The sequence below is a fragment of the Mesoplodon densirostris genome, chromosome 9, assembly GCF_025265405.1.
Source record: "Mesoplodon densirostris isolate mMesDen1 chromosome 9, mMesDen1 primary haplotype, whole genome shotgun sequence".
NCBI lineage: Eukaryota > Metazoa > Chordata > Mammalia > Artiodactyla > Ziphiidae > Mesoplodon > Mesoplodon densirostris.
This window is the reverse complement of record NC_082669.1, coordinates 54,639,285-54,655,844: the sequence shown is the minus strand read 5'-3', so window position 1 is coordinate 54,655,844 and position 16,560 is coordinate 54,639,285. Positions and strand designations below refer to the sequence as shown.

The 16,560-nt window shown below is 40.2% G+C and overlaps 1 protein-coding gene across 3 annotated transcripts in view; it reads left to right on the top strand.

Annotated features, from left to right (window-relative positions):
- The window catches only part of ASB4 (ankyrin repeat and SOCS box containing 4), a 129,186-nt gene that overhangs the window by 714 nt on the left and 111,912 nt on the right, over positions 1 to 16,560 (top strand). Inside the window, exon 2 of one of the 3 annotated variants that reach the window (XM_060107606.1) lies at positions 3,226 to 3,371. Coding sequence is in view for 1 of the 3 variants with exons in the window: in XM_060107605.1 (XP_059963588.1) it covers positions 3,693 to 3,707 (15 nt within the window). In the remaining 2 variants the exon portion in view is untranslated. Of the gene's footprint in view, positions 1 to 3,225; positions 3,372 to 3,650; positions 3,708 to 16,560 lie in introns of those variants that run through there. The other 2 variants (XM_060107607.1, XM_060107605.1) reach the window with 2 other exon arrangements.

Sequence of the window (16,560 nt, the reverse complement as noted above, 5' to 3'; positions counted from 1 at the left end):
TGTAGTATGTAGGCAGAAATGGTCACAATTGCCAGTTTTCAACAAACATCGGTTTTATTAACAACCAGTAAATAAAAGCAGATGCCAGTTTCTCACCTGTTCTGCACCCAGAAAAAAAAGAGACCCCTCAGTTTCTGTATGTCTCTGATTCAGCCCTAAAGGATATTAGGTTATATTGCATGGTAGACAGCAACATAGTTGTCCTTTGAAAGTCCGGGAGGCTTACCTTTTTTTTATGTCATGGACCCCTCTGGCGGTAGTGAAATTATAGATACTTCACAGAATAACATAAATGCATACAATAAAAGGCGTGGGGCTTCCTTAGTGGTGCAGTGGTTAAGAATCCGCCTGCCACTGCAGGGGACACGGGTTTGACCCCTAGTCCAAGAAGATCCCACATGCCGTGGAGCAACTAAACCCCTGTGCCACAATTACTGAGCCTGCACTCTAGAGCCCGCGAGCCACAGCTACTGAAGCCCATGTGCCCTAGAGCCCGCGCTCTGCAACAAGAGAAGCCACCGCAATGAGGAGCCCATGCACCACAACAAAGAGTAGCCCCCGCTTGCTGCAACTAGAGAAAGCCCACACACAGCAACAAAGACCCAATGCAGCCAAAAATAAATAAATAATTCTAAAAATTATTTTTAAAAGGTGCAGATTGCAAAGGAGACCAATTACATTCAAATGCAATTATCAAAGTAGTCTTTAAAAAGTTTGTGCTATAGTAATATAATAGTGTAATGTGTGCTACATTATTAACACATTAAATAACAAGATCTAGCAACATTCAAATAGCGATGCGCATAAATGTTATTTCAAGATGTCTGCAGCACTATAATGAAATAATGAACATAACTCTTATTTACATTAGTAACAAAGTCACAAGTATTGCTAATGCTTCTGAGATTTGATTTGTTTTCTACTTTCATAATTGAAGGAAATGTTAAATTCCTTTAGAAATCAAGATTTTTTCCCCTTCATTCAAGGTCATGAACCCCCCAGATTCTATCCATGGACCATTTTGGTTAAGAATTTCACCATAGTTACCCTATGACTGGATACGTGGGGGTGGGATCTCTTCTCTAGGGACGTTTTTAATGTCAATCTTTAGGGACAGAGAAGAATCTCATATATGAAATCAGAATTTAGAATGAGGACCTAAAGAAGAAGGCCTGGGACTGTGGCCAGGGCTTCTGTATTAGTTCTGAGAGTCTTGTTCCAAGGTTTCTGGATAGTGACTAGTATATAAAACTATTCCTCTTGGACTCTAGGTCAAGAGCTAGGCTCCTATGTCTTTTAAATGTATCACAAAATGAGGAAACTATAAATTGTAAATAAGATTACCTTGTTGTGTGCTGTTCCCCTTTTGCTATTCCCAGGCATTTAAAAAAGTCATGTGCTTAATAATTCATCCTGGTTTCAGCTGAAATTAAAGGGCCAAAGGTCTGTTTCTTTCAGGATATACTCAGGGTAGCGAAATACAGCTTTTGTGCTTACTTCCCCTTCTTGCCCGTGGCAGATATCACTAATTGATTCTACCAATGTTTCTCACTAAGCCTAGACTTGTCCTCACATCTTTTCAAACAACGACAGAAGAAAAATAAAAATCTCTGAGGTAGCCGCTAACAGATTTCAATTCAGGATGAAGCCTACTCACCGTCTTGGGCCACCACAATGCCCTGGGGTTTAGGATGGAGGCATTTGTGGTAAAGAACCAGTCTTTCAAGTCCAGCAAAACCTACCAAACCTCATTCTCAGAGAATCTTGGAGAATCCTCAGTTTAATTTTATTAACTCCACCAGTGAGTTCCCTCAAACTTGATCTCCTAATTCCCCCATTCTCTGTGTGAAGAGTACTGTAGCTCCATTACTCTTCCTCTTTCTGAGTTGCTCTTGAAGCAACTTCTGCAAAAGTAACCCTATAACCATCCTTATCCCTATCCCTACCACCCTGCCAGAGCTAAGAATCACCATTTCTCATGGCTGGGTGGGGAAGAGAGATGTTTTCTGATTTGGAAATCAGCAGCCTAATTTCTTCATCGTAAGAGGGTGGAGAAGCCTGGTCATTAAATTTTATAGTATATACGGGTGATTACATTTTATTGTATAGCTTACCCATCTTTTGAGATAACTGGGATTTATAGGCTACACCAAGAACCTAACCCTCGGCTAATGTTATTTCATGGGAAAAATGGTGTCTGACTCCCAAATAACCATGTTACCCAATACAAAACAAACTTGTTTTGGAACTTGTTTGTATGCTGTATCCTTACACTTGGTTTGAAAGAGTATTTCTCAAATAATGACATATAACTAGTTTGTAATTACAAATGAATGGTTGTTAAGCAAAATTTCAGAAATAATAATAGCTTTTACCGATGCTTCTCAAGCTATGTGTGGTGAAGGACAGGGTTTCTTTGCCTTTGTAAAGTAAAATGAAAGTGAATTACTAGAAAATGAAGTAAAAATTCAGGCATACAAAATACAAGCCCAAATCTTTTATTATTTGATTCAACAGATGTAAAATTACTTTGTCAAATTTGTATAACAGTTTCTAAATGCTTACTCTCAAATTTTCATACTTATGTCACCGTGGACCAGAAACAAAGCATTCACAGACCAAAAATGGTCCTTCAAACACATAAGTGGACTGCCTTTCATGATTGTACTTTTAACTCTTTAAAGTTCTTTGCAGTATATTATCACGTGTAATATTCCCAGTAATTTGTGAAATAGGTTTCTTGTGATTATTGTCATTTTATATAATATATGATGGGGCATTGGTCCCTCCACATCCTTTTTATTTCCTTCCTCTCCTTACCTCTTTTTTTTTTTAAAGGAGTCAGCTCTTTAGATCTTTTAACACAAAAATACATGGAAAAGGTGTTATATAAAATATAATTATTATCAGTAAAAGAAAGATCTACTTTGTAGAGGCTTCACACTAGGGCTTCTTGGAGGGTAAAGGAGACTTCCCCACCACCAAGTCATTTTCTGAGAATTCCAGTATACTAAAAAGTGAAGAAATGCCATAACAGAAACAGAAAATTATTGTATATATTTTAAAATATTTATAGTCAACAAATTAACATTCTTCAAATATTAGGTTGAACAATATGAACTTGCTGTTTGTAGAGGTCAAAAACACACAACGTAAAATAAAATTTTATGTGCTAGTCACAAAATAATTATGCATTTTGTAAAAAATATTCCTGGTTTATTACAGGAGGAGTGGCCCAGTAAAACGAATGAGTTTTTAAAATTCTGGATAAGAACAAGAAAGAGGAAGTGGAACCTGTGTTAAATCATCCTAATGTTCTTGTATGTGTGGAAAGACAGCAGAGATACTGGATAACTTTAAACTTTCTTAAGGTAAGATGCTAAGAGGAAAAGAGCAGTGTGTAAGTTTAAAAGCAAAAAAAAAAAAAGAGTTTTTTCAATTGTGTCAATGTATCTCTAGAAAAGATGAATAAACAATTTTGAGTTAAAGTTGAAAGTTAACCAGATGGTCCACTAGACCCAAGCCTCTTTCTACAGAGGGCTGTCAGATTTGCTGCCTCTCTTCCAGGAGCAGTTGGACCCCAGATGGAGAGGTCAGAGGGTAGAAAATGTTGGGAGAGAGAAAAGTTGGGGAGACCAGAAACAAAAACTCCCAGTCTCCTTCAGAGGCTGACTCAGTATGACCTGAACTCTATGGAAAAAGTTGAGGTATGTTCTGTCCATTCTAGGAAATACATGCATGTTTCCCATTGTCTATAATAGCAATAATATTTCTAGTTATCTATAAATAAACCATATGTGCAACCTCTTTCAGAGTAACTACCACAGCTTACTTATTGAACATTTCCCATTCCAACAGGCTTTTCATACATGACCTCATTTAATTCCTATAACAACCATTTGGATTAGTTACTGTTATTATCTCCAATTTGTGAGTTATGAAACTGAGGCCAGGGGTTACGTATCTTGCCCAGGGTTACACACCTAGAAAATGGTGGAACCAGTATCCAATATAAGAAAATACATGTTAAAAATTCCAGGCTTCCCTGGTGGCACAGTGATTGAGAGTCCTCCTGCTGATGCAGGGGACACAGGTTCGTGCCCCGCTCTGGGAAGATCCCACATGCTGTGGAGCGGCTGGGCCCCTGAGCCGTGGCCGCTGAGCCTGCGCATCCAGAGCCTGTGCTTCGCAATGGGAGAGGCCACAACAGTGAGAGGCCTGCGTACCGCAAAAAAAAATAATAATAATAATAATAATTCCTTCTTTCTCAGGGGACATCAGTCTTTGTTTTATTAAGGGCTTCAAACTAATAGGTGAACCCCACACACATTATGGAGAGTAATCTCCTTCACAGAAATAATGCCATTTGCAGTGACATGGATGGACCTAGAGATTGTCATACTGAGTGAAGTAAGTCAGAGAAAGAGAAATATTGTTTGATATCACTTATATGTGGAATCTAAAAAGAAATGATACAAATGAACGTACTTACAAAACAGAAATGGACTCACAGACTTAGAAAATGAACTTATGGTTACCAGGGGGGAAGGGTGGAGGGAAGGGATAGTTAGGGAGCTTGGGATTGACATGTACATGCTGCTATATTTAAAAAGGATGACCACCTGTGGCGTTCCGGGTTTGAGGAGGTGGCTCGCGGGGGTGAGGCGTTTAGGTGCATGGCCTCCCCACTCTCACTGGGTGACGTAACACAGACCTTGGGGCCAGATTTGCTGGGTTTGTACCCCTGCCCCAACATTTATGCTCTCTGTGGCTTTGCACAACTCAGGTAGCTTGAATCTCATCAGCACAGAGAGAAGCTTCACTGAAAACTCACTACAGGGTGGGTGGTGGGGGAAGCCGGATTCCACGACAGCAGCAGCGAGGCTCGTGGCAAGAATCACGGCTTGCAGGCCGCCCCGGGCAGTCTCGTCTTCCTGCAGCTTGTAGACCCTCAGGCTTAGGAGCTGTTTCAAGCACACAACCTTGAGAGAGTAAGGTGTTCTTCAGAGACGATCTGTACTGAATCCGTGACTGAACCGAGTGAAGACCTCTATATAAACGTTTAAGATTCTCGCAGCACATGTGGAGACCTACTCTTTCAGACACGAGCTGCTGGAGACAGCCTCATAGACAAATTGCTCCCAAGTCAGCCTGTTCTAGCTGAACAGCTATTGTAGACCCTCATAATCTGACTTCATAATGGAGACTGCCACATTCACTGCCGTGGGGCTGAAATGGTCTTGGTGCTCCAGCTGGGTGTCAGGCTTGAGCCTCATAGGTGGGCGAGCCAAGTTCAGGACATTGGTCTGCCAGAGACTTCCCAGCCCCACGTAATATCAGTCAGCGAGAGCTCTCCCAGAGATCTCCATCTCAACGCTAAGACCCAGCTCCACTCAGTGACCAGCAAGCTCCAGGGCTGGACATCCTACGCCAAACAACTAGCAAGACAGGAACACAACCCCACCCATTAACAGAGAGGCTGCCTAAAATCATACGAAGTTCACAGACACCCTAAAACACACCACCGGATGTGGTCCTGCCCACCAGAAAGACAAGATCCAGCCTCATCCACCAGAAAACAGGCACCAGTCCACTCCACCAGGAAGCCTACACAACCTACAGAACCAACCTTACCCACTGGAGGCAGACACCAAAAACAACAGGAACTACGAACCTGCAGCCTGCAAAAAGGAGACCCCAAGCACAATAAGTTAAGCAAAATGAGACGACAAAGAAATACACAGCAGATGAAGGAACAAGGTAAAAACCCACCAGACCAAACAGATGAAGAGGAAATAGGCAGTCTACCTGAAAAAGAATTCAGAGTAATGATAGTAAAGATGATCCCAAATCATGGAAATAGAATGGAGAAAATACAAGAAATGTTTAACAAGGACCCAGAAAAACTAAAGAGCAGGTAAACAATGATGAACAACACACTAAATGAAATGAAAAATTCTCTAGAAGGAATCAACAGCAGAATAACTGAAGCAGAAGAACGGATAAGTTACCTGGAAGATAAAATAGTGGAAATAACTACCACAGAGTAGAATAAAGAAAAAAGAATGAAAAGAATTGAGGACAGTCTCAGAGACCTCTGGGACAACATTAAATGCACCAACATTCGAACTATAGGGGTCCAAGAAGAAGAAGAGAAAAAGAAAGGGACTGAAAAACTATTTGAAGAGATTATACTTGAAAACTTCCCTAACATGAGAAAGGAAATAGTCAATCAAGTCCAGTAAGTGCAGAGAGTCTCATGCAGGATAAATCCAAGGAGAAACACGCCAAGACACATTAATCAAACTATCAAAAATTAAATACAAAGAAAAATATTAAAAGCAGCAAAGGAAAAGCAACAAATAATATACAAGGGGATCCCCATAAGGTTAACAGCAGATCTTTCAGCAGAAACTCTGCAAGCCAGAAGGGACTGGCAGGACATATTTAAAGTGATGAAAGGGAAAAACCTACAACCAACCAAGGATCTCATTCAGATTCGATGGAGAAATTAAAACCTTTACAGACAAGCAAAAGCTAAAAAAATTCAACACCACCAAACCAGCTTTACAACAAATGCTAAAGGAAATCTCTAGGCAGGAAACACAAGAGGAGGGAAAGACCTACAATAACAAACCCAAAACAATTAAGAAAATGGTAATAGGAACATACATATCGATAATTATCTTAAATGTAAATGGATTAAATGCTCCAACCAAAAGACAGACTGGCTGAATGGATACAAAAACAAGACCCATATGTATGCTGTCTACAAGAGACCCAATTCAGACCTAGGGACACATACAGACTGAAAGTGAGGGGATAGAAAAAGATGTTCCATGCAAATGGAAATCAAAAGAAAGCTGGAGTAACAATTCTCATATCAGAAAAAATAGACTTTAAAATAAAGACTATTACAAGAGACAAAGAAGGACACTACAGGGCTTCCCTGGTGGCACAGTGGTTGGGAGTCCGCCTGCTGATGCAGGGGACATGGGTTTGTGCCCCGGTCCGGGAAGATCCTACGTGCCGGGAGCGGCTGGGCCCATGAGCCATGGCCGCTGAGCCTGGGCGTCCGGAGCCTGTGCTCCGCAACAGGGAGAGGCCGCAACAGTGAGAGGCCCGCGTACCGCAAAAAAAAAAAAAGAAAAGAAGGACACTACATAATGATTAAGGGATCAATCCAAGAAGAAGAATATAACAATTGTAAATTTTATGCACACAACATAGCAGCACCTCAGTACATAAGGCAAATACTAACAGCCATTAAAGGGGAAATCAACAGTAATACAATCATAGTAGGGGACATTAACACCCCACTTTCACCAACGGACAGATCATCCAAAATGAAAATAAATAAGGAAACACAATCTTTAAATGATACGTTAAACAAGATGAACTTAATTGATATTTATAGGACATTCCATCCAAAAACAACAGAATACACTTTCTTCTCAAGTGCTCATGGAACATTCTCCAGGATAGATCATATCTTGGGTCACAAATCAAGCCTTGGTAAATTTAAGAAAATTGAAGTCATATCAAGTATCTTTTATGACCACAACGCTATGAGACTATATATCAATTACAGGAAAAAGTCTGTAAAAAATACAAACACATGGAGGCTAAACAGTACACTACTTAATAAGCAAGAGATCACTGAAGAAATCAAAGAGGAAATAAAAAAATACCTAGAAACAAATGACAATGAAAACACGATGACCCAAAACCTATGGGATGCAGCAAAAGCAGTTCTAAGAGGGAAGTTTATAGCAATACAATCCTACCTCAAGAAACAAGAAAAATCTCAATTAAACAACCTAACCTTACACCTTAAGCAAGTAGAGAAAGAGGAACAAAAAATCCCCAAAGTTAGCAGAAGGAAAGAAATCATAAAGATCAGATCAGAAATAAATGAAAAAGAAATGAAGAAAATGATAGCAAATATCAATAAAACTAAAAGCTGGTTCTTTGAGAAGATAAACAAAATTGATAAACCATTAGCCAGACTCATTAAGAAAAAAAGGGAGAAGACTCAAATCTATAGAATTAGAAATGAAAAAGGAGAAATCACAACTGACACTGCAGAAATACAAAGGATCATGAGAGATTACTACAAGCAACTATATACCAATAAAATGGACAACGTGGAAGAAATGGACAAATTCTTAGAAAAGCACAACCTTCCGAGACTGAACCAGGAAGAAATAGAAAATATAAACCGACCAATCACAGCACTGAAATTGAAACTGTGATTAAAAATCTTCCAACAAACAATAACCCAGGACCAGATGGATTCTCAGGCAAATTCTTTCAAACATTTAGAGAAGAGCTAACACCTATCCTTCTCAAACTCTTCAAAAATATAGCAGAGGGAGGAACACTCCCAAACTCATTCTACAAGGCCACCATCACCCTGATACCAGAACCAGGCAAAGATGTCACAAAAAATGAAAACTACAGGCCAATATCACTGATGAACATAGATGCAAAAATCCTCAGCAAAATACTAGCAAACAGAATCCAGCAGCACAATAAAAGGATCATACACCATGATCAAGTGGGGTTTATCCCAGAAATGCAACGATTCTTCAACATATGCAAATCAATCAATGTGATACACCATATTAACAAACCGAAGGATAAAAACCACATGATAATCTCAATAGATGCAGAAAAAGCTTTTGACAAAATTCAACACCCATTTATGAGAAAAACTCTCCAGAAAGTAGACATAGAGGGAACCTGCCTCAACATAATAAAGGCCGTATATGACAAAGCCACAGTCAACATCATTCTCAATGGTGAAAAGCTGAAACCATTTCCTCTAAGATCAGAAACAAGACAAGGTTGCCCACTCTTACCACTGTTACTCAACATAGTTTTGAAAGTTTTAGCCACAGCAGCCATAGAAGAAAAGGAAATAAAAGGAATCCAAATCGGAAAAGAAGAAGTAAAACTGTCACTGTCACTGTTTGAAGATGACATGATACTATACATAGAGAATCCTAAAGATGCTACCAGAAAACTACTGGAGCTAATAAATGAATTTGGTAAAGTAGCAGGATACAAAGTTAATGCACAGAAATCTCTTGCATTCCTATATGATAATGATGGAAAATCTGAAAGAAGAATTAAGGAAACACTCCCATTTACCATTGCAAAAAAGGATAAAATACCTAGGGATAAACTTACCTAAGGAAACGAAAGATCTGTATGCAGAAAACTATAAGACGCTGAGGAAGAAATTAAAGATGATACAAACAGAAGGAGAGATATACCATGTTCTTGGATTGGAAGAATCAACATTGTGAAAATGACTATACTCCCCAAGGCAATCTACAGATTCAGTGCAATCCCTATCAAACTACCAATGGCATTTTTCACAGAACTAGAACAAAATATTTCACAATTTGTATGGAAACACAAAAGACCCCAAATAGCCAAAGGAATCTTGAAAAACAAAAATGAAGCTGGAGGATTCAGGTTCCCTGACATCAGACTATACTACAAAGCTACAGTAATCAAGACAGTATAGTACTGGCAGAAAAACAGAAATATAGATAAATGGAACAGGATAGAAAGCCCAGAGATAAACCCATGCACATATGGTCACCTTATCTTTGATAAAGGAGGCAAGAATATACAATGGAGAAAGGACAGCCTCTTCAATAAGTGGTGCTGGGAAAACTGGACAGCTACATGCAAATGAATGCAATTAGAACACTCCCTAACACCATATACAAAAATAAGCTCAAAATTGATTAAAGACCTTAATGTAAGGCCAGACACTATAAAACTCTTAGAGGAAGACATAGGCAGACACTCTATGACATAAATCACAGCAAGATCCTTTTTGACCAACCTCCTAGAGAAATGGAAATAAAAAGAAAAGTAAACAAATGGGACCTAATGAAACTTAAAAGCTTTTGAACAGCAAAGGAAACCATAAACAAGACGAAAAAACAACCCTCAGAATGGGAGAAAATATTTGCAAACAAAGCTACTGACAAAGGATTAATCTCCAAAATATACAAGCAGCTCATGCTGTTCAATATCAAAAACACAAACAACCCAATCCAAAAATGGGCAGAAGACCTAAATAGACATTTCTCCAGAGAAGATATACAGATTGCCAACAAACACATGAAAGGATGTTCAACATCACTAATCATTAGAGAAATGCAAATCAAAACTACAGTGAGGTATCACCTCATACCGGTCAGAATAGCCATCATCCAAAAATCTACAAACAATAAATGCTGGCAAGGATGTGGAGAAGAGGGAACCCTCTTGCACTGTTGGTGGGAATGTAACTTGATACAGCCACTATGGAGAACAGTATGGAGGTTCCTTAAAAAACTAAAAGTAGAACTACCCTATGATCAAGCAATCCCACTACTGGGCATATACCCTGAGTAAACCATAATTCAAAAAGAGTCATGTACCACAATGTTCATTGCAGCTTTATTTACAATAGCCAGGACGTGGAAGCAACCTAAGTGTCCATCGACAGATGAATGGATAAAAAAGATATGGCACATATATACAATGGAATATTACTCAACCATAAAAAGAAGCAGAATTGAGTTATTTGTGGTGAGGTGGATGGACCTAGAGTCTGTCATACAGAATGAAGCAAGTCAGAAAGAGAAAAACAAATACGATATGCTAACACATATATATAGAATCTAAAAAAAAAAAAAATTCTGAAGAACCTAGGGGCAGGACAGGAATAAAGACATAGACGTAGAGAATGGACTTGAGGAGCCGGGAGTGGAATGATAAGCTGAGACGAAGTGAGAGAGTGGCATTGATATATAAACACTACCAAATGTCAAACAGATAGCTAGTGGGAAGCAGCCGCATAGCACAGGGCGATCAGCTCGGTGCTTTGTGACCACTTAGAGGGGTGGGATACGGAGGGTGGGAGGGAGATGCAAGAGGGAGGGGATATGGGGATATATGTATATGTATATGTATAGCTGATTCACTTTTTTATACAGCAGCAACTAACACAACAATGTAAAGCAATTATACTCCAATAAAGATGTTAAAAAAAATAAAAACAATAATAAAAATAAAACGTATAACCAACAAGGACCTGCTGTATAGCACAGGGAACTCTGCTCAATGTTACGCGGCAGGCTAGATGGGAGGGGAGTCTGGGGGAGAATGGATACGTGTATATGTATGGCTCAGTCGCTTTGCTGTGCATGTGAAACTGTCACAACATTGTTATTTGGCTATATTCCAATATAAAATAAAAAGTTAAACAAACAAAAACAAATGAACAAAAAACACCTCATTTCCAAAACACAAAACAAAAAAAACCCCTCATTTCCACCCAGATATATTTTTTGTTAATTGTCAAATTAAAAAATATTTATTCCTTTGCTATTTATGGAAGAGCAGAAGTGAATTAGCTATAGCAAGAGTTATAGAAAATGCGCTCATGTCAACTCTCATGAAAGAGCATCTTTAAAATTGGGTTACTTTTTATACTTTTCCTCTGCCTGCTTGCACTACTTCACTTCACATTTATTGAGTATGTTCTGCATCTCTAAGAAGTTACTGGGAACTCAAAAGAAAGGAGGCATACCTTTCTGCCTTGGTGGAGATCATAATCTAGTGGGAGAGGAGGCACCTGAACAAACATGTACAATGTTATCTGTCAAGGGCTAAGAACATTGATTTTTATCCTGTATGTGCTGCAAAGCCACTAAAGCTGTCGTGGTTGGAGCACAGGTTGGAAAAGAATTTCCAGACACAAGGCAGAATATAAGGAAGATAGAGTTTATTAAAGAGAAGGGTCGCTGCAAGAATAGCAGGCCAACTTCCTGGTAGTCAGGGAAAGTCGACAATGAGCATGGGTTGCTTGTCTGTTTTTATAGCCAGGGAATGTGCAAGTCATTTGCTGACTGGGCAGAGTATGTATACATTCAGTGTGCTGAGAGGGAGAAAAACGGGGCAAATGTCTTTCCTTATATGGGATGGGAAAGGGACAGGGCATGCTGCTTGCGAGGGCTCTGGGACACTGCAGTGGTCACGTTGTGACAGAGTGATAGGAGTCCTGTAACTCTTTGTTCTGGCAATATTGGCCCTTTGAGTTTATCTTCTTCTTTGTTTTTGGAGCACACTACAAAAGCCTTTTAAGGAAGGGAGAAACAGTGTTTCACAAAGGTCACTCTGATGGCTGTTGGAGGGTGAGTTGGGTAGAGTCTACTTCCTAAGTCTCCTTGAGAGAAGATGTGAACAAGGCTGAGGCCGTGGGGAGGGAGGACAAGGAGCAGATTTAAGGAATTTCAGAGATTGAAGGGATGGAAATGGGTGACTGATAAGACGTGGGGGAGAAGGAGAATTGAAGATGACTTGGGTTGTTCAAATGTGTAAATGGGGATACACTAACTGGGATGGGAGAGGAACAGATTGGGGTGGCATGGACAGGGAAGATTGATGAGCACCTTTGATGTGCTCCAAGCCCAGGAGAAGATTGCAGACAAGTTTTTAGTGCTTAGGAATGAGGTCTTGTCTGGACATGGAAATGGGGGGTTCATTAGCAGAGAGCACAGCAAGTTGTGTAGAGGATCTTCAGGAAGGGTTGAGGTTGTAGCCTGAAGCAAAGTGACATATGTAAAATTCCTAAGTGGCTAGGAGGCAGGTTGAAAAGTAGGAAGTAGGATGGAGAATTAGACATTGAACTGAGCTTTAGGGATCACCTTAAGCTAGGGAAGGCAGATACTGGCATAGAGGTGATCATTTTCCTTGTCTCCTGAATCTGAATGTGGCCTTGAAGTTCTTTATACCACAGTGCTCCAGGCAGTCCTTCCCTGACCATAGAGAATGCAGCCTATTTGCTATCTGTCCCTTTATACGGACTGGGAACAATGTGGACAGTGGAGGTGATAGAGGATTGGAAAGAAATCTCCAGAGTTATCTGCGCTTGGCATAATCGGCCCCTCTCCTGGCTTCTGTACCTCCATGGACAAGAGTGACAAGAGCGCCCTGGAACAACTCACCTCCTCACCTCCAATATCTGTTTCATCTCATTAGGCCCTTTATCCCTATGTTATGTGGTCACGTGGAGAAGCCCAGGCTTCCTAGTCAGCCTTCATCCTGCAGACTCTTCCCATATGGCAGGGTACTTTCTCCCATCTCCCTATCCTCCCCCACCCCCAACTTCCAAAACACTTTTGTTGTGTCCTCTGAAACCCATAGTCAGTCATTAACAAAATCCCCTATGTTCTGAAACATCATCTCTAAATACTCTTTTCAACTTTCTGTGTTATCTACTGACCCCCCAACCCCAGGATACTTCCCCATCTGTCCTAGATGGTTCTGCCCCCGCTCACAATCACTCCCTTTTATACTCTACTGCCAAAATGCTCAGTGATTTTAACATCCTTGTGTGTAACCTTTCCACACTTAACATTTTCAGTTCCACAATTGCCTTTCCTCCAGTGACCTTGTCTCTACCCTACTTCACTGCCTACTTCTATGGTTATACTTTAAGATTTTGCTATTACCACTAATCACAACAGTTCTAAAATCTTACTTTTAAGATTTCATTTTCCAGCTACCATCTTTTATCTTTTAGCTCATTCCTTCTGGTACTCCACTTTTTGAAAAATTCTTTGACCTTGTTTGATACCTGACTGTTTTTTAAGATGGTTGCCTTTCACCCCAAACACTCCACTTTGCATAGTGCTGATTCTTTATAGTGTGCTTTTTCACTGAAATAGCTATATATAAATCCATTGTAGTAGACTGTAAGTATATATGTTTTTCCTAAGTTCTGAGGGCTACCATATACTTGTATCTAGTAAGAACTACTGAAAAACAATTTTGATAATTTCATCAAGTTGGTAAGTTTTCTGAAAAATGCATGATTTCTTCCTTTGAGTACCTTTTCCTGCCATTTATTCTTTGTTCTGGTGAACAGCTTTGTCATGCAGGCTGACAAAAAGGGGTGCAAGTGATAGAACTGGGCCTGCCACAGGAAACAGGAAGAGTATCACAGTTTTAGGCGAGAGACTCAAAGCCCATTCAAGGAGACATCTGAGGAACAGAAGTAAAGATTAGCAGATAATCAGATTCTGGGGCCAGCCCTTGACATTGTAGGGGACATCATGAACCTAACTGCAGCTTGGGAAGACAGGCCAGCATTTTAACAAGTGGAAATTGAAAGCACTCATTTCTAGGGTCAGAGAAGGGACAATTATGGGTGGTGGGAGAGGTCAAGAACTTTCTCCCTAGAGGCAATGTTATAAAGACCAAGGCACTGCTCACTGGGTTGATGCTTCCGTTTCCAGGGACCCCATCCCCTTTGCTAATGGACTATGTGTGTACAGCACAGGCAAGCAGGAGGAATTTAGATTTTATTTGGTATGTTTTATTTTAGGAGAATTGACATAGAGTCTTAAGGAATTACTTTTGGAGACCTATTTCATTTTCTACCTTTCATTTATTTTTCCTGCAAGCAGAGTTTTATTATTATTATCATTATTTTTTTAAGCCTGTGCATTTTCTTTTCATTATTTTATATTTCACAGAAGCTCTGGAGCTTGAATTTGCCTGGCTGCCTTGGGGGAAGATGAGCTCACTTTTGGTGTGGGAGTTAGGGGCAGGGCTCTTTCTCATTTCAAACACAGATAGTGGTTATCATCCATGTTTACTTAATATTTTATGACTTGAAAACATAATGACTGTTTACATGAAATATGATTAAATTGCAGAGATGGAGGGGGGATGCTTAATTAAGTCCTCAGTATTCTTCGTAACCTTATATTTCATTTCAAGTAACCTCTCCTACATTCCAAAATTTAGAAAGTAAGTCGTGTGACTATTCTAAGTGAGAAGAAATTGAAGTTACTTGAATATCTTAAAAGTGAAAAATGAAGCCAATTCTAGCAACATGAGGCACTGCATAGAGGCCCATAGGTCATGAGAAATCACAGGAATTTGTCCAGGCCACTGGAATAATGGAAAATTCCTGGTGGAGGAAATTGGACAGAATTGAACAGTGAAGAGCACACAGGAAGAAGGGATGAAAGAGGACAGTGGGCTTGTGGGGCAGCAGTCTCTGCTAGACTCCAGGCTGGTGATCATCCATGAGTGCTGACAGCTGAACTCCTCTAGTCCAAGGGCGGCTGTGGAGCTGACCTGGGACCGGAAGTTGTCCCCATCACCCCCACCCCCAGGGGGCTACAGAGAAACTCACTTAGGCCATCTCCTAAAGCTTTAGTAAGCAAACTCTTGCCACCAAAGAGGGAAATAGCAAGAAAAAGCACTTTTTTCTTTGTGTTTTTCTTTGTGTTTTGTTGGTTTTAGGTTGTGGCCACAGACTGCATTTGTGCTTGCTAATTCTACCCCTGTTATTAACTAGAAAAGAAATTCCCTTCAATACTGAAGAAACCATTCAAAGCTTAAAGGAAATAGAGAGTGATATTGAGGAAAACTGGGAGTGAACAACTTGATAGATAAAATCAGTGACAGATAGATGGGTGGATAGGTGCATGGACAAAAAGTAGATAATGAATCTCAGAGTCCACTGGAATACATAGAACCAGTCTTTGACCTCTTCATTTCTCTGTGTCTGGTGTCAGTGATGTGTAATACATGTGATAGCCTCCTGGGTGGTCCTCACACCTCCAAACTTTGGAGTTATCTTTCTCTTTAATAGGTTTTTTAACTTGCTCAAACCCCATATCATGTAATGGGTTGCTCTAAGTCTCCCTAAAGATTCCTTGGCATGAAGTTCAGGGGCTTGGATCACCCTTCTTTCTTGCTTACTTGAAATTCTCCACCTTTGCTGTGTGTCTTATTTCCTGTGTCTCTTCTCTTCCCTCCACCCTGCAGTATGCAACTACCTTCCCTTTCCTTTAAGGATCTACAAAGAACCGTTAAGACAATTAATACATTTGGCACTGAAGATTCAGGTAGCTAGGGGATGGAGGAGAGTCACTTCACAGTACAGCCAAATAAACAGTATAAAAGTAATTATTAAGTAGCCTTATTCCACCTCTCCTTGTTCTAACTCCCAGTCACCTTCCTCACTGGAAATTTCTTACTTGTCCTCATTCTTCCTTCCACCCAGTTGTCTCACCATTTTGCTGGGCCATCAGTCCATTTCTCCAGCATCTCTCTCCCTCTCAGGTTTCCAAGGGTAAAACCAAAATTCTTCTTGTGTTCTTACTGTTCCAGGAGAACACTGAAGGGTGTTTCTCTGTAATAATCCCAACTGGTCTTTTGATGATTAACATCCTGACTATGTGGGAACAGAAATGATCTTTATTGCCACCATTCCTGGACACTGTCCTCCAGCAGGGTGGCAGAGGAGAGCCACTGCTTACCTGGGGGTCCTGCAGAGTTCAGAGTTGAGTTCTGCCCAGGAGTTGTGCAGCTCACCTGGATAGCTGGGGACTTTCCCTCTTCTGAGGCTTAACATGTAGGAGCAAAGGAAGGTTGGATCAGATCATTCAGCTCCTGGCTCTGGTTTCTAGGTCAGGGTGGAACTGTCTCCTGTGCTGAGCAAATTTCTACACATGATTTCAGCAAGGA